Raw genomic sequence first — 19,316 nt, forward strand, 5'->3', positions numbered from 1 at the left:
CACCTCCGGAAAGCTCTGAATCCCAAGGGCACCATATCTAAGTGAGATGGTGGAGGAATCCAGGGCTGGGCACTAGGCTGAAGGTCATGCAGAAGTCAAGATATTTATGACCACAGTCAGTGGTTGACCAACGTAATAGGTTGGCCAGGGAAGGGAAGGAAGCATACAGTGACCTAAGAGCCTGGGTAGGGTGGGATAGAAGACGGTGTGATTGGAAAGGCTAGTGTAGAATGGAGGTGCCCTGGGGGTGGTTTTTTTTGGGGTGGGTGGGGGAGGTTGGGGGGATGGTGATCTAAATTACAGCAATGTATTTCAGTATATGTGTGAGGCACTATGCAATCCAGAAACAAAAGTTTGGGGGAACGAATCAGTTGGTTAAAATAAGAACAAAGAGCCTGATTTTGATAATTTGTTCTTCTAATTTCTGAATCAAACAGAATAAAAAGCACACTGGAAAATGCATCAGCCCTAGAAATAATCTGACAGCTGAGTCTTCAACAAGAGTGGAGACTGGGGGACTGTAACTCAGGAAGGTTTGGCTGGTAGCCACCTGGCAGTCAATTCACTGTACACAGAAAGGAATGGCTCAGGTTAATGAAGCAGCTCAAATTACTTAGAGGCATTTGGGTTACAAACTACGTAGTAGGTGGGGTATGCCAGCCACAGAGAAAGGGTACCTCCCACAGAAAATGTATAAAGAACCTGGGTAGAGAATATCACAACATACGCAGACCATTTCTATCAGGAAGGAGTTTACCTTTCTTTCCCAACCTCCTATAGAACTGAAACATTGTACGGCACATGTCAAAACTAGCTGCTATAAATGCTCAAATGCATAAACAAAGCTTTGAATTTTAATTATGCAATATACTGGAATGTTAATAAGCAAGAAAATGCAGTAGGTTTTTTTTTTTTTAAACTTACAGAATTAGAGTTAGTCACTTGTGCACTACAACTTAATGATGTATGATATGATAAGATGCAAGACTTAAAAGTTAAAAGCTGTTACCAAATCTCTTACTCTAAAATATAGGTGTAATAAGTATTTTACACTAGGAATTAGAGGGGAGGGAGCAATTGCAAAATTAACAAAAGGAGAAAAGAAAATACAATACCTCTGGATTCATTATCCCTTCTTTTTTAAAACAGCTGTAAAACATGTCCATGGAAAATACTTCACTCCAAAGATATCCATAATATTGGCCATCATATCCCCCTGCCAAATGTCCAAAAGTGGCTGGCATATTTGTGCCTTTAAAGAAAGATACATTTCAATCAATGTGATGGCCAATGTTAATAATCAGGTTATCAGCTGGCTAAGGTTTCCCTATGGGGAGTCCAGACACTGGGGAGAAGAGACAAGCAGGATCTCACCTGTAGTACTCCCTGGGTTTACCTGTGCCCTTGGCCAAGATGTTTACAAACTTCTCTGCTATGATGACTCAACCTCGGAGATGGTTTCGGCCCTAAGCTCTGGAATGCCTAACAATAGTTTCAGAGGCTTTGTCCACACCCATCAGATAGCTTGGTGTTTCAGAACTACTCAGTCCTTTCTTATCCCTTAGACACATGTGTCTTACAGATACTCTAATCCTAAGCCTACTCTTTGTCACACCTCTTTATATCTAAAATGTGTCAGAATGGCACTTATTTTAGGTTCATAATTACTGAAAAATAACTCTTTATTTAAAAAGCTAAAAAGGTTTTACCAACACAATCTACCTCTAGGGCTACTTTTAAAAAAGGATTTTTGTCAAAGTGGCCTCAGGCACAAAGTTGTTGTATGGTCTACTCTAAACAGATCACAAAAGGAAGTGAGGAGCCTGGATTGACTCAATTAACTCTTCTGATCTTCAGTATCACTATAAATGTGATGGATTCATTTAAATAACGACGTCATTGGTGAAAAAAGTCACCGTACCAAAATATGTATCATGAACAACTACATGTTGGCTTAAAATATATATAACTATAAATGTGAACACACACGTGTGAGCACCTACCCACCCACATGAATGCCATAAATATTGGGTTAGAAAGTGCTAGTTAAACTGCCTTAACCGATCTCAGAACCAAACACAGAAACATGGCAGGAGCTTGTGCTTCTCTCTAAAATTGCCCCTTCTGCCAATTTCTTCGTGAAATCACTGGGAAGTCGCTGTCCATACACGGAGGGAGGAGCCAGGTGGGTACGGCCAAATGTGAATGGCTTTCTCTGCTCTGGGGTGGAGGCCAATTGCTCATGCCTGATTACACGAAAATGGGGCAAAGTGGGAGCCACCTCTCCTTTAAGCACATCTGGACAGGATAACTCATATGGACATGGTAAGCTTCTCTGAAAGTCATGGCCTGATTACAGGAATCAGAAACAAATTACATGAGGTAAGCTGCCTGACCAACTCTACCTTCCCTGGCAGGGCTGGTAGGTGTATCCTGCGCCTGACAGAAAAAATGAATTCAAGTCACAGTATTTACAAACCTGGAGTAGCAGCAACACCTAAAACCTCAGTGCAGTATTTGGCATATTCACTTGCAGCGTCCAGCGATGCGTCCGTATGGAGAGACTGGTCAACTTTGCTCAAAACAATCTGGCGTAAGGTCAGAAGACCTAATAACATAAGAATGTTTGGGCATGTTTTGGAGAAGAGAGAACTATGTGTTCTAATATCACAAGATCAAAGATTTCAAGAATTGATGCCTGTAGTACATACTACAAAATGGGGGCAAGGTATCTCATTTAAGATTTTTTTTTTTTTTTTAAAGATTTTATTTATTTGACAGAGAGAGACACAGCGAGAGAGGGAACACAAGCAGGGGGGAGAGGGAGAGGGCAGGCTTCCCGCCGAGCAGGGAGCCCGATGCGGGGCTCGATCCCAGGACCCTGAGATCATGACCTGAGCCGAAGGCAGACGCTTAACGACTGAGCCACCCAGGCGCCCCTCATTTAAGATTTAAAAGGAGATGGATTTTTTTTTTCTTGGACACAATCCCAGTATATTTAGCAGTCTTCCCTCCCCACGTTAGCATCATTATTAAAGGGGAAATAAGTTGTATGGGAGAAGATGCCAGCAATTCTCTATTAAGCAATTCTAATGTATTTTCCTCTTCTAAAATTATAAGTCATACCTGTGTTGACCAGTCTGGAAGCAACAAGTTTTTCAAGCAGATCATCCATAATAGGGCTTCCATCTTTATAATGTTTTGACAATCTTCGGAGGGAATCCATGTCCCATACCCAATTTTCAAGCATTTGGGATGGCACCTCTACAAAGTCAGTTTCCACATTTGTTCCACTAAATCGTGCAAAATCAGTCTAGAAAGTAAACATAGAAGTGTTTGTTTTTTTTTTTTAAGCACTGAATGAAAACTACCTATGTGATGAATCATAATTAAGACTCTCTAAAACTTGGGCACCTGGCTGGCTCAGTTGGTAGAGCATGCGACTCTTGATTTTGGGGTCATGAGTTCAAGCCCCACAGAGGGTATAGAGTTTACTTAAATATTAAAAAAAAAAAAAAAGACTCTCTAAAACTTAAGTCAGAATCAAAGTCAACTGTGTCTTTGAATAAAGGGTTAGGAATAACTTCAATTTTTTTTTTTTTACGATAACTTCAAATTTAAATGAAAGCAAAATGCAGTAGCCAAGCAGCCTGAAAAATAACCACCAAGTACTCTATGTTAAATTAATATTTCATTCTTTTGAATCATAGACAAACTTGGAACAATCATCAGGAAACATAACTGAAAACAAAAATCAGTCTGAGTTAAAACGAGCCTTAAGCTTTGGAAGTAAAAATATTAAAAAAAATTTTTTCCATTACAAATGAATAGATTTAAGACAATTTCTCCCTACTTCTCTTTTCTGTTTGCTTCCTTTTGTTTATTCAATACATGCCTTTCTGGGGCACTCATCACTCTATTATTTAACTATTCAAGTTTCAATCAAAATCAACGAGTTAAATGACAACACTGCAGGCAGATATCCTTCGCATGTGTGTTATGTTTTGTGTTCTAAACTTTAAATAAGTGATTCTGAGATAACTGTGCTGTGGAAAGCCTGGTTGTACCTTGCAGGGTAGAAGAGGTTATCTTAACACAAGAAGCCACTTCAGTGGGAGTTAGAGCTGTGGATCAGCCGGCAAGTGGGGTGAATGAAACACGTTTCCTGGACAAACAAAGGATATGCTCAGAAGTTAAAGCATCCCTTGTAAAAATAAAGGGCTTATTCTGAAGGTGTGGGCTAAGAGTTAAAAAAAAGTTTTTTTTTTTTAAAGTGAATTTTAGTAAATTGTTGACTCAGACGTCAGAAAAGCTCTTGATCTGAAAGAGGGGAATTCACTAGAGCAGGTTGATGTTTTCTAACCTGCACACCATCCACAGAACTTCTGTAAAATTGACACGGGCAGAGGAGATTTAGCATTAAACCAACTGGGTCATCTGCAGAATGGGGTTATCGTTGTGTTATCTTTCCCTGAACCTCTGTCCTGTTTCCCTCACAGATGTGTGACACCCCAATCCCTCCCTGACTTCATCATCCCTGGGGCTCTGCAGGGAAGGGAAAGGAAGAAGGGCTGAAGCACCGGAGGAGGCAGCAGATGGGATGCCGAATCAGCAGCAAAGAACGATTCTGCTTTTGGCCCAGGGCAGAAGCACAGATGTCAACGCCATTTCACATTCTGCCTTCCTCTCTTTATGCAAAAAAATGGTTTGCTTGACTTCCTATTATAATTGCGGTGATTCTAGATATGAAGAGCTGCAAATACTGAAGGGCCAAAGGGAATGAAATTCACTAGGCATTGGAATTAGGCCACCTGTATTTGAGGACATCCCAATAAAAAGTTCTTATAGGAAAGAGGCAAGGGTTCCAGAAAACTGAATACTTTGCCTCTTTCTGGTATATAATCTTCTAAAATAACAAACATCCTACACTTAGATAAAACAATCTGATACAATAATCATAATCGACATCTATTGAGACTTTACCAGGTAAGGCATTATGCTAGGCCCTTTACATGGATTATCTGATTCAAATTCCAAAATGATTGTATGAAGTACATACTGTAATCTCTGTTTTGAGATAAGGAAATTGAAACATACTGAGATTAACAGGAGAACGAGGATTTGAAACCCACGGTTTTAACCACAACTGCTATAATGCCACTCTATCTTATAAGAAAAATGAAAAACATAAAAGGTTAAATTAGCATGTTATAAAGTGGCTAACTCCTCCTGGACGTTGTTTAAAGTAGAAAAGTCTTATATCAAACTTGCCTTCATAAGAAGAGCAAAACAGGTTTCAGCTGTGCTTCCTTAGAAATCCTACTTCCTCTCTATACTGGAAGATGTTTCAAGGATCAGACCTGAGGCTGGGTGTAAAGGTCAGCCTTTGTAACCACCTATCCTGTACCTGGGATTCTGTTATACTAACTGCATGATTTTCTAAAGATTACAGTTTTTAAATAAGTACTAACAGAGCAAATAAAGGCAAATAAATCACACCATCAGCGACCACTATACAATTATTTTGACAAAAATACACATTTTGTATATTCTGCTTGTGTGAATATTTTTCGATCAGCATTTGCAAATGAGGGTGCAAATCAACCCCAAATAACAAAATGTGTGTGTGTGTGTTTGGAGGTGGTGGTGGTGGTATTTCAGAACCTAGAAAAACATGAACAAATGAATAATTCATGAGCTAAAATTGAATAAAATAAAAATTAACGCAGTTATGTCACTCAGAGTAGAGAAGAGAGGGCTTATTCTGTCCAAAGCCATTGGGTGGTGGGGGAGAGAGCACAGCAAATGAATGAACAGATCAACAATGTCTTCTAAAGAACAAAAGGAAATGTTTGCAAGGAGTAAAACCTAAAAATAACCCTACTGCTTACTAATTTCCCGAAAGCCAGTCACGCTGTTTTCTCTGTGTGCCCTTTGAGCAGTATCATTTAAATATTTTTCAAATGAGGAGGACAAAGAACCTATGAAACTCAAAAGCTCAATTTCCAGCAAACAACTAAATTCTGAAAAGAAAGGACTCCACAGTCAGCCACTGTGTAAGTCCACAAAGAAACCCTGAACAAGTCTTAGGATCTAGTAGCCTGCTGGGGGTCTGACACTCAAAACAGCATGACTGCTGAATGATTACTCACTGTTGACCAGCCAGCAAACACCACTCCCTTGTTTTAAACTGTAGGTTCCAAAGAACCCTAAAAAGTCCTTTATATAGTTTTCAATAAGAACAATTTGAAGATGTTGGATATATAGTAGCTTATAGGCTATAGTAACTACTGATGTTAATATACTTCCCAGATAAAGCAGAGCATTGTGAAATAAAAGTAATCTGATTAACAAATCACTTTGCAGGTGATACTTCAAAAAGTTTTAGAGCATTATTGCTGCAAGAAATGTTTTGACAATAAAAGCCTAGAAAACAATGTAAACTCAGATTTCTCTTTGGTTATAATTTCTTGAGAGGCAGAAAGTTGTCTAAAACGATGAGATTTTTCATTATTACTTTTTTAAACAGACAATAGGATGCTTAAAATATACACTATTACAGATTTTTACAGCAGATCACTTGATGCTATAGAGATTAACTTCTCAATTCAGACAACACAGCAGGAACTGGAGCAAAATTACATAAACTAGAGCTCAAAAGTCACGTGAGCTTTTGGTGTATTTAAAGACCAAAGTCTTAATGGATTATTGTTTTAATTAAGTGACTGAATGCTTTTAGGGGTTGCAACTAAAGTTTTTTTTTTTCTTTTAAAGATTTTATTTATTTATTTGACAGAGAGAGACACAGTGAGAGAGGGAACACAAGCAGGGGGAGTGGGAGAGGGAGAAGCAGGCCTCCCGCAGAGCAGGGAGCCCGATGTGGGGCTCGATCTCAGGATCCTGAGATCATGACCTGAGCCGAAAGCAGATGCTTAAATGACTGAGCCACCCAGGCGCCCCACCACTAAAGTTTTATATTCATGATACCAAATCCCAACTCAAAGAAAAAGCAGTTGCTGAAATCAGTAAGTGTACTGTGTTCAGAGGCCCCAGGAGAATGGACTCTGGCTGTCTGAGGTGATCCCCTACTGATTTCCTAGCAGTCATTCCATATCCTGACATGTCTGATTTACCCCTAAATCCAGGGATGCTGCAGATGTTTATGTAACAAAACATTAAAAAAAGAAAAGTGCCACTGTCTCCCAGACTTTGCCACAAATAGAGGGTTAAAGTTCATACTTTTAACTTCACATACACCTACCCATCAATGGAAGTAATAATAGTAATAAAGAGACCCTGAATAATACTTTGCTAACTTGCTTATTAATCTTCACAGCAGCCCCATAGTTCAGCAGATCAGTATCACCACCATGATTTAAAAGACAATCCGCAGAGGTCTTAAATACTGTTTTTCTTTTCTTTTTTTTTTTTTTGAGAGAGAGAGAGAGCTCGCACGTGCGAGTAGGGGTGGGGGTGGTGGTGATGGTCGGGTAGTAGGGAGGGGCAGAAGGAAAGGGAGAGAAAATCTTTAGTAGGCTCCATGCCCAACACGGAGCCTGAGGCTCTGAGATCATGACCTGAGCTGACATCAAGCACATGCGTACACATGTGTATATACATATATAAGGAAATAAACACACAAATAAATAAAGTAACAAAAAAGAGATCCTGAAAGAAATCACTTCTAACACTTCTAACTGTGCAGGGCTGGGGGTAGGGAGCAGAGGCAACGAGGTTGTTGGTAAGTGTTTACTGTACTTGAGGACTGAAACTGAAAGGTCACCTTACACAGAGGGAGATGTGGAACTAGATAAACTCATTCATTCCACACATGCTTACGTGCGGTTGATTTAGAGGGAATGTCATTTAAGAGGCTAAGGAGAAAAAAGTCCATCCAACAGGAATACATACTTGGGAGATCAAATTCCGACCACATGACACAGTGCTGTCTCTAGGGCGTGGGACTGAGAGCACAAAAGTGGTTACAGGCAACAGAGTGGTGAAGAGCGTGACCATCAGATCGTGGGCGAACCATTCAACCCTCTTGAGTCTCAGTTCTCCCCATCTGGAAATGGGGGGGAATAACAGTTTAATAAGAGAAGTAGGTTGGTAAATCTACTTCAGGAAATACTGTGAGGATAAAATTAATTAATGAATGTAACGCACTGATTACAGCATCTGGCACATGGTCAGTGCCCACTAAATCTTGGCTGCTATTATCCTTCTCAGCCTGCCCAGTTTACCTAACCAGGTATGGTCTTGGCTAGTCTGATCATGCTTGTCCTTGGCTTCCTCCAAGGATCTATTTTCAGTACTAATACTGAAGATAAAACAAACCCACATTTTTTTCAACTCATTTCCCACTATTCACAATACTCGAAACTGCTTATTCTGCTCTAGCTTTTGGAATCAAATTTCCAAATAGGCAATAAACATTAAAACAACAGAAAAACAAACACAAACCTGATGGTTTCTTTCTTTTATTTTTTTAATAAATTTATTTATTTAAGAGAGAGAGAGAGCACGAGAGTGTACATGAGTGGGAGGGCGGAAAGAGAATCCCAAGCAGACTCCATGATAAGTACAGAGCCTGAGGCGGGGATCCTTGTCAGGACCCTGAGATCACCACCTGAGCCGAAACCAAGAGTCGGAGGCTTAACCACTATGCCACCAGAGCGCCCCTAAGCCAGATGGTTTCTAATCACCTTCCATAGATCTTCATCCAAAACTCTACTGAGGGTAGGCATTTGTGAATTTCTTAAACAGGAGGTGACAGTCCCTTGCCTCATGGCAACTTTTTTCCTCCTCTTAAATTATGACTCGTGTGCTATGTGTTGATCCCCAAAGGGTTGAGTTATGTATAAATATATTTAGAAGAACACTTCAAATATGTATGGCACTTAATGCTTTCCCAAGTACCTTTTACACATTATTAAATCTTGCAGGCACCCAGGGAAGTAGGTATGAGAATTGCTGTCCTCATTTATGAATAAGAAAAATGAGATGGCTCAAGAAGGCAGAATAACTTGCTAAAAGTCACATAGTCAGGCCAACAAGTACATGGATGTTTTAATAGTGTTTTTTTGTTTCTTTTTTTAAGATTTACTTATGAGAGAGAGACAGAGCGTTTACAAGCTGGGGGAGAGACAGAGGGAGAGAATCCCAAGCAGACTCCTTGTCCAGAGTGGAGTCCCACATGGGGATCTGATCCCACGACCCAGGGATCAAGACCTGAGACGAAACCAAGAGTTGGGCACTCAACCGAGTGAGCCACCCAGGCGCCCCTAAAGCAGTGTTCTTATCCTAAACCGAGGGTGCCTTCCTGACCCCTGTACCACAGGGTTTATTTACAAGACAAGAAGCTCTCTATTAGTCTTCTGACCAAATTAACACATTATTTGGAACTACATAATTTGAAGTTCTTCTGCCCTTCCATCCTTTTCACTTTTAATTACTAAGGCTTTAATGTGATTCTGTGTTGCTTTAAGACATATTTATTATATATTTTTTGGGAGACAGAGAGAGAGAGAGAGAGAGAGCAAGAGCGTGCGCATATACACGCAGGAGTGGGAGAGAGAATCTCAAGCAGACTCCACTGTGAGTGGAGCCCAATGCGGGGTTTGATCTCACAACCATGACATCATCATCTGAGCTAAAACCAAGAGTCAGCTGCCTAACCAATCGCGCCACCCAGGCGCCCCTGTGTTGCTTTAAAATAATGATCTTTAACAGTCTACAACTCACTACTCCTAATGTGCACACCAACACAGACATCATTATGGAAGCTGTTAAGAAGCATTACTTTTCTTTTCTAGCTAAGTTCAAAAGGCCAGTGATTACTGAGAGCTCAAACCACAATAAAGTCAAGAAACAGGAACAGATACTAGAGATGCCACCTCTTGATTGCTATCTTCAAAATTATATGCCCCATAGTATTAACACAAGAAAATATAAGTGAAACTCATCTGCTGAATGATGAAATAGTACACATACTGAACTAGCGCACCTACATGTCTGAAAACTGGATGTTCCGGCAGTCACATTTAAATATTACTACGACAAGCTCCAACGAGCTCTTCTGGTCATCACACTTGCACAAGGCCAAAATGGGGAACCCAAACACTGAGCTGCCATATCTTAAAATCAATCTAGTGGATGTGTATGGCAAATTTTTTTTTTTAAACTAGAGAAAGAGAGGAAGGCAGGGGCAGATGGAGGAAGAGAGAGAATTTTATTTTTTTTTGAGAGAGAGAGAGAATCTTAAGCAGGCTCCTTGCCCAGTGTGAAACCTGATGTGGGGCTTGATCAAACAACCTTTAGATCATCACCTGATCTGAAATCAAGAGTCAGACACTTAACCGACTAGCCACCCAGGTGCCCCGGTATGGCAAATTTTTATTTGACTATGTATTTCTCAAAGAAGTCAGAAGTACTACTAAACACTGGAGCTATTAAGCTCCTTATTCACTACCACCCAATTTAGGTCAATACAAGAGGTTTTGAAATTATTATAAAGCTGCAAAAACGTGGTTTTGTGCCTATTACTTTTGAGACAAAAGTACTGATTATTGGTTCCGTATACAATTAACTTAAAAGTTCTTTTTAAAAATTTTTTAATTGAGCTGTAGTGGACATACAATATTATATTAGTTTCAGGTATACAACATAGTAATTCAATGTTTATATCTTTAAAAGTTCTTAAAACATTACAGTATATTTGAAAGAATTAATAGACAAAAAGATATTTTTCAAAGATAATCTCAGGAGAAGATTACCAATCAAAGGATTGTACTACATACTATTTAACTATATGACACATTCTATGTTCATGAAGGAAGTTAGGCAAACTCTAAGAATTGAATATAGTCCACTGTTTCAAGACAGAGACACCATATACCAACACTATCATCACCATAATACTGTCATCAGTATTTCAGTATATATACCGATTCATGTATATATATTTCCATATAGTTTATATAGTTCAGTCCTGAGTCAAAGAGCTCTAAAATGACATAATACCAGCAACATTATTTCCCAGCACTAAAAGTGGCTATCTCAAAGGATCAAAAATAACATAAAAGATCATAAGAATAACAGAGTGGTAGAGAAATGCATTATGAGCACATGGTAAGCATATGGTACTCAGGTTCGAAGAGGACTGTCTGAAAACAAGAACACACATGAAGAGCACTGAAAACCTGATCCGAGAATCACTATTATTTTAATAAATGTGATCAAGACACCAATTACTTTCTTATGAAATCATTAGCTGATAATCAATATACAAACAAGGAGGAAACTGCTCTAACCCAGGAGTTCTTAACTTGGAATTCATTATGGTCTGGGCTTCAAGGAATCTGTGAGCCCTTTGGAATCCCATGTAAAAATCTGAGTGTATGAGGTGTACGTACATTTTCCTAGAAGAGGTATCCACAGCTTAAATCAGATTTTCATAGAATCCTCATATCCAAAAAAGATCCACTATTCTAAAAACAGGCTATAGTTTATATATGTACAAATATATAACTGGATCTTGGATAATCTAGGTAATATTCCAAAAGTCTAAAATTTAAAAAGGTATTTGACTTTTCTAAATTACTCATAAAAACATTTTAGAAAAATGGAACTAGACTTATTCTAAATAAAGGAAACAGCCGGGGCGCCTGGGTGGCTCAGTTGGTTAAGCGTCTGCCTTCGGTTCAGGTCATGATCTCAGGGTCCTGGGATCAAGTCCTGCATCGGGCTCCCTGCTCAGTGGGGAGCCTGCTTCTCCCTCTGCCTACCGCTCCCCCTGCTTGTGAGCGCTTGCTCTCTCTCTCTCTGACAGATAGATAGATAGATAGATAGATAGATAAATAAATAAATAAATAAATGAAACAGCCATAGAATGGACACTGATTGAAAATAAATATTTCAGGAACCCTATAGCTGTGAAGTACTTTAAAACTATGTAAGAAAGAAAATTTAGGTTATTCTGGAAGATTTCTTTTCCTTGGATTAAAAACAGGATAAAAATGGCTATATCAGTGTAAGAGGACTTCTTTATCTGAATAGATTCATATCTTATTTCCCCATTTTTTTTTTTAATAAACATGGCAACACCAGAATGTAGAGATAAAATGTTTGAAAGAACTAAACAGATTTTTTTTTTTTTAAGATTTTTTATTTATTTGACAGAGAGAGACACAGCGAGAGAGGGAACACAAGCAGGGGGAGTGGGAGAGGGAGAAGCAGGCTTCCCGTGGAGCAGGGAGCCCGATGCGGGGCTCGATCCCAGGACCCTGGCATCATGACCTGAGCCGAAGGCAGACGCTTAACGACTGAGCCACCCAGGCGCCCCACTAAACAGATTTTTAACAATAGTGACAGTAATATTTTGGAATTGAGTGGGTACATTTTTGGTTATTACGATGATTAGGGGATATTCTGAGGTCCAGGGATGCTAGATGTCCAGGACTGAACTGCACATGTCAGGACAAAAAAAAAAAATAATTGTCCCATATGCTGCACACCATTCATATGTCCTACTGGACATTCACATAAGTGAAAAATCTATAATTAAGTGAGCCCGGGTTTAAACTAACTCCACTTCACATATTTCTGTAAAGTATTTTGTACCGACTTTTAATTTTCAGGACTCTTTTTTTTTTTTTTTAAAGACTTTAATTATTTATTTGACAGAGAGAGAGATCACAAGTAGGCAGAGCGGCAGGCAGAGGGAGAGGGAGAAGCAGGCTCCCCACTGAGCAGAGAACCCGATGTGGGACTCAATCCCAGGACCCTGGGACCATGACCTGAGCCGAAGGCAGACACGTAACTGACTGAGCCACCCAGGCACCCCAATTTCTGGGACTCTTAACTATTGGGATCACCTATGTAAGTCAAAGCAAGAATGCTTTTTTGTAAGTTTCCCAAGGAATGTTCACCATTTTGGAAAATCATGTCACCACTGGTGCTATAGACCAATATGGAACGTCTCTGTTCCCCCCAATTCCTATGGTGAAACCTAATCCCCAATGTGATGACAGGAGATGAGACCTTTGGGAGGTAACGAGGTCATGAAGGTAGAGCCTCCATGAATGGGATTAGTAGTGTCCTTATAAGAGAGAACCCAAGGAGGTCCCCCACCCTTCCACTATGTAACGACATAGTGAGAAGGCAACATCTCTGAACCAGAAAGCAGGTTCTTACCAGATACCAAATCTGCCAGCACCTTGATCCTGGACTTGTAGCCTCCAGAACCGGCTGAGAAATAAATTTCTGTTGCTTCTAAGCCACCCAGGCTATGATATTCTGCTATAGCAACCTGAACCAAGACAGTTGGCAATACCAGTCTAGGGCCTGAGTTGACAACACAAACCACATTTATCAGTCTGTAGTTTTTGCTGCTGGATTCAGGGTTATTCATAATGAAGACTTCGTTATGTCTTACTATAGAGCCATATCCAGGCATCACTATTTGGAAAACATAATTCAGTGAGGACATTATATCAACTAAAAAAATTCTCTGTATGGAGAAAGGCTGTTAGGGAAAAATGAGTAAAATCCAAATAAAGTACTGAGTCTTGTTAGGAGTACTGTAGGAATATTGGCTTCTTGGTTGTGACAAATCTATTATAGTAACACTAGATGTTAACAGTAGAGGAAACAGGGTAAGGGGTATGTGGGCAATTTTTGTACTATCTTTGCAACTTTTCTGTAAATCGAAAACTATTCTAATAAAAAGCTTCTTATTGGGGCGCCTGGGTGGCTCAGTCGTTAAGCGTCTGCCTTCGGCTCAGGTCATGATGCCAGGGTCCTGGGATCGAGCCCCGCATCGGGCTCCCTGCTCCGTGGGAAGCCTGCTTCTCCCTCTCCCACTCCCCCTGCTTGTGTTCCCTCTCTCACTGTGTCTCTCTCTGTCAAATAAATAAAATCTTTAAAAAAAAAGCTTCTTATTAAGAAGTTTGCCTTTAGAGATGTATAGAGATTTCAAATTTGGAAAACTGTTCCTCCATTTCTGTTAGTATCAGTTTTCCAAACTGTTAGGTTGAACTACTACTAACTTGATGTTTTCTTATGTCAGATAACAGTTAAATATTAACAAGTTCATATGGTTTATCCTTGAATATTGTGGGCCTAGTTTACTGAACTGTATTAAGAAGTTGAGAAAAAATGTACTTTTCCTTTTCAGAAGTGGAGAAATCAGTTGCAATCCACTGCACACACGCACACACCCTTTTTGGCTAATTCTCCACATGGTTATACTATATTACCTATGATTTTAATTTGAGGCTAGTCATGGGAGGTGTTTTAACATATTTATTATTAAAAAAGAAGTAGAGTCTGAGACATTTGAAAACCACTCAACTCAACAAAGCATTAACAAGCGGAAGAGAGAGATTACAGCACAGTTTATCTGTGAAGCTTACACTAAACTCCTACGGAGAAGAAAAGAATAAAAAGGAAAAAACAGAGTATTTGTATGCCTTAATGATAATCATCTTTTTCCACAGGGTGGTATTCAATGAAGATCCTTCATCAGTGGATTAACCTCTGAGTAAAAGATATGCTATATAAGAGGACACAGTAAGAAAAATTTTGTTTTTACAGAAGGCCTATGAGATTCCTTTTTTTTTTTTTTTAATTTTTATTTATTTATTTGACAGAGTGAGAGAGAGCACAAGCAGGGGGAGCGGCAGGCAGAGGGAGAGGGAGAAGCAGGCTCCCCGCTGAGCAGGGAGCCCGATGTGGGGCTCGATCCCAGGACCCTGGGATCATGACCTGAGTTGAAGGCAGACGCTTAACGACTGAGCCACCCAGGCGCCTGGCCTATGAGATTCTTGAGCATGTTCAGCTTCTGAAAAAAACATGTTAAGGGGAGGAACCTAACAGCAGTAGAAAAAATAAAAAGCCGGAAACACAATTGGTAGGTTTAAGATAAAAAAAATCACTCACTTGTGCACAAATCTGATGCATGACATGACCAAATTCATGGAAGTAAGTCCGCACCTCATCGTGCCTCAGGAGAGAGGGACGGCCTGCTGTTGGCTGCGAGAAGTTCACCACGAGGGCAGCCACAGACATCATGCGGCTCCCATCAGGAAGGAGGCAGCCAGGCTGAAGACCAAAGCAGGCTGCGTGGTTGTACTTTCCTTCCCTGGGAACCAGAAGCATCACTGGTGAGATAGGAACACTCTTCCGTAGCAACAACACTGCTGTGACCGCTCTCAGTCATGAAGTCTTATTTGATACCAGAGGACACTTTGAAACATGTAATCCACCCTTGAGAAAGTAGGTCAACATTTTATTAAAATGGACAAACTGAAACTAAGCAAACAAAAACCCGACTATCACTTCACGTGAGTGTTAGATCCAAGGTTTCTTTTGTGGAAAAACCTTAATGTAAGAATCAAGAATATACACCACACCTAGTACAGAGCCCAGTGTTTACTTTGATGGATTCTTACTTTTCTTCTTCAAAGATGGTGTCACTAAACACTAAACTGTGTTAAAGCAAACTTGAGATAAAAGATACAGTTTGATTTACTAAGCAGATTTTTCTTAAAATTAGAATTGATAAAAACCAGACAATAAGGTTGTTCCTTTTATTCAAGGGAGGAAGAATCAGTATTCACAATTAAGTGTGCTCCTTTATTTATAAACTAGTCAGGCCTTTTTGAAACAGAATGCTTTTAGTTAGCTTGGGAGAAAGCAAAAATTACACTATAAAGTTATCTATTCTTGGACAATGGGGTATCAGTGATGGTCTCTCCAAAAGCTATGTGCAATTGGACTTTATTCTAGAAGTAGGTTTCCATCTTTCTTTTTTTTTTTTTTTGCTTAGAAGACTAACAGTATATTCAGGTTTGGGGGGTAGAACTTTTAGTTTTTGTTTTGATTGATATATAAATTTTTTATATTATCTTTTCTTTGTGACTCCTTATTAATCTGTTTTCCCTGCTGATGCTATTCAAGTTAAAAAAAAACCAGAACAACAATTAACTTTTTCCAGCTTCCTATGATGAGGTATAAAGCTGGAAAGGGCATTGCTCCTATCCACACAACAATATGCTACACAATCTCCAAGTCACACCTTTTCTTGAATTCATCACTAATGGGAAGGCAATCAACTAACTTACAATCTAAGACAGATGCCTCCAGGGAGAGAGGAAGTGAGGAAGCAAGGACTTTTTTTTTTACCTGGGGAAAATACTGCCGAAACCAGTAAGAAAAGTCTTTTAACACGTTGATAAAGGCCATGGTGGACCAGCAAAAGCAGGGAGCCACTGGGAGCTATAGATAAGGATGCTGTGCATCCATTTGCAGGGTCTTCTCCCTGAACCTCACTGTGGTCACACAAAAAGATGGTGGCAGGGTAATACCCTGCTAGAGCATCAGTCCTGATGCAGGCCTGAAGAGGGAGCGGCTGCCTTCACGGAGGAACGGAGCATTGCCTTGCTTCTGGGAGGAAGGGCAAGGAACTCCGCTGCCCTAAAAGCACTGGTGAAAACTCACTGCCAAGGCCAGAAGAACAGAAAAAATCCTCTACCTCTGAAGGAAGGACAGGAACACAGTGTGGGCCTGAGTCAGCTGAGTCCGGCTAAGTCAGGACTGAGCAGGGACATGGGAAGGAAGGCAGACAAAGGAGGGGACAGAAGCCACGAACAGGTACAGCAGAAACGACACAGGAACATGGTAACATTTTCAGCCAGCCCAGATTCCGGTGGTTCAATGGGCTAGTTAGTGCTTTCCAGAACAATTTCATGTAGTTAGTTGTAAATGTGTAAACAGATCTATAAACCTTATTTATTTATTTATTTTTAAAGATTTTGTTTATTTGACAGAGAGAGACACAGCGAGAGAGGGAACACAAGCAGGGGGAGTGGGAGAGGGAGAAGCAGGCTTCCCGCAGAGCAGGGAGCCCGATGCGGGGCTCGATCCCAGGACCCTGGGATCATGACCTGAGCCGAAGGCAGACGCTTAACGACTGAGCCACCCAGGCGCCCCTATAAACCTTATTTTTAACAGGGGAAAACTAATCTGGACATGTTTATCCTATTATATTTTATACCTCTTAGTATATTAGGAAAGGCCAAAACGTATTTTTTTCCCCAAAAGCATATTCTTCATTTGAGAATAATATGGGTGCTACTGTGTTAGACAGACAAGGGTTGAGATATTTGGAGAACTTTTAAAGTCTAAGAATAATTTAAAATCAAAGACTTTCTACTGATTTAAAAATCAATGGGATTGAGGGGGTCTTTAATCTTTCCTTTTAAGAAGAAACTTGATTTATTTAATTTTAAAGGATTCTATATTCTGATGTTTACGTTTTCACATTTTGTCTATAAAATGATGGTGATTTTTAAAAATGTCCCTATCGCTCCTCCTCTAAGCAGCCTGAGATGATTTCCGAAAATGGTTTGCTATTCACTTGACCCAGAAGACCCTACAAAATCATGCAAATCAAGAAGTTCTAATCTTCATGTTCACTTTAAGAACACACGTGAAACTGCCCACGTCATCAAGGGTCTGCAGATCCAAAAAGCCTCCAAGTATCTGAAGGATGCCACTTTGCAGAAGCAGTGTGTGCCATTCTGTCTCCACAATGGTGGAGTTGGGAGGTGTGCCCGGGCCAAACAGTGGGGCTGGACACAGGGTCGCTGGCCCAAGAAGAGTGAATTTTTACTGCACATGCTTAAAAATGTAGAGAGTAATGCTGTACCTTAAGGGTTTAAATGTAGATTCTCTGGAGAACAAAGCCCCCCGGATGCGGCATAGAACGTTCAGGGCTCATGGTCAGATTAACCCATACATGAGTTTTCCCTGCCACACTGAGAGGGTCCTGACTGAAAAAGAGCAGACTGTTCCTAAACCAGAACAGGACGTTGCACAGAAGAAAAAGATATCCCAGAAGAAACTGAAGAAACAAAAATTTATGTCCCAGGAGTAAATTCTGCATAAAATAAATGTAAATTAAAAAAATAAATAAATAAAAAATAAAAATGTCCCTATCAAGCATCTTATGTTGGAACCATCAGAGTATTTTTGGTTTTGTTTTGAGAATCTCAGGTATTCAATGAATAAACACTGAAATGTGATTAAAAGAAAAAAGTAACTGGTTTTTCTTAAACCTACTCCAAATATCCTTTTTTGAGTCGCTGAGAAAAAACAAGTTACTCCATCTCACTTTTAGGAAGTGACAGGAAGGTGACAGGAAGTGAATATTAAGTAGGTCACTACTTTCACAAGAGATCAGCTTCTGATTCCCATACCAGTGCTGGTAGCAATGGCCAGATCTCAGAATACAAAAGAAACCAATTATATGTTGGCAGGGAGACAGCAGGCTGGGGTGGCAAGAGCTGCTATCTTTGACCCTGGAAGTAGAATCTGGGGACAGTTCTAGAAGACTCCAGGGTTGAAGGATTTCCCCTGAAAGAATTTCTGGCTTAACGCAGTTAACACTGAGAGCTAACACTCTTATTAAAAAGAGACCCATCTACATTTGACAAGGGTTTATTTTTAGATCATTTTGAAAGTGAAAGTAAGTTCATAAAACATTGCGATAAGGCACCATTGTCCACTGTCTGGATGACACAGTTATCCAGCCTCCTTCCCAGCAGCCACCCAAAGTCACCCTAAGTCTGTGGGTTAAAAACTTGTTTGTGCTACAAAAGTAGGGGGTTACTGTAATTTCCTTTGGCCTAGTTAATAAAATGAATTGGTAATTGTAACAGGCTGGCTTTGTTTTAGAAACAGCCTAGAGAGGAAGTGATCCAAATCCTTTCGTGTCTGATGAAGCACCACAGAGTCCATAGTTACCAAATGTTTCAGAGACAATAATGTTTTCAATTCCTACCAGTGACGGACTACCTAGCTTGGGTGATATGTATATATGGCCTAATGCACAAAACAATCCCGTAAAGAGATCACCGGTTCCACACTACCGAGGAGGAAACAGAGTCTCAAAGCGGTTAAATCACTTAAGCATCCAACTCAATTTGAATGACTACAAAGATTTTGCTCTTCCTACTGTACTGTGCTGCCCCTCAGCCGGACTCAGGGAAATGGCCAGAGACTGAAGAGTACTGGCAGACAGATTACCTGAATAATAAATATTTTGGGGGCCAGTTTTAAATTAAGTAAGTGCAGTGCACACACTAGATGATGATAACAATGATGATGGCTGCAATCATTTATTAAGCAATTGCTATAAGCAGGGTAGTCTTCCAGTTAATGTTTTGTACATAATTAACCAACCGTTTTATCTTTATAACCCTACAAAGCAGGTAGAATTAATATTCCCCTTTTATTGAACCTACAATATAGGT

The 19,316-nt window shown here is 39.9% G+C and overlaps 1 protein-coding gene across 2 annotated transcripts in view; it reads right to left on the reverse strand.

The window, feature by feature from the left end:
* Window positions 1-19,316, reverse strand: part of NLN (neurolysin) — a 92,686-nt gene that overhangs the window by 10,226 nt on the left and 63,144 nt on the right. For both annotated transcript variants that reach the window (XM_036117449.2, XM_036117451.2), the window contains exons 9-12: window positions 14,941-15,142; window positions 3,127-3,313; window positions 2,480-2,608; window positions 1,116-1,252 (exon numbers count right to left, since the gene is read on the reverse strand). In XM_036117449.2, the coding sequence (XP_035973342.1) occupies window positions 1,116-1,252; window positions 2,480-2,608; window positions 3,127-3,313; window positions 14,941-15,142 (655 nt within the window). The remainder of the gene's footprint in view (window positions 1-1,115; window positions 1,253-2,479; window positions 2,609-3,126; window positions 3,314-14,940; window positions 15,143-19,316) is intronic.

Source organism: Halichoerus grypus, chromosome 2, assembly GCF_964656455.1.
Source record: "Halichoerus grypus chromosome 2, mHalGry1.hap1.1, whole genome shotgun sequence".
In the NCBI taxonomy this organism is placed as follows: Eukaryota; Metazoa; Chordata; class Mammalia; order Carnivora; family Phocidae; genus Halichoerus; species Halichoerus grypus.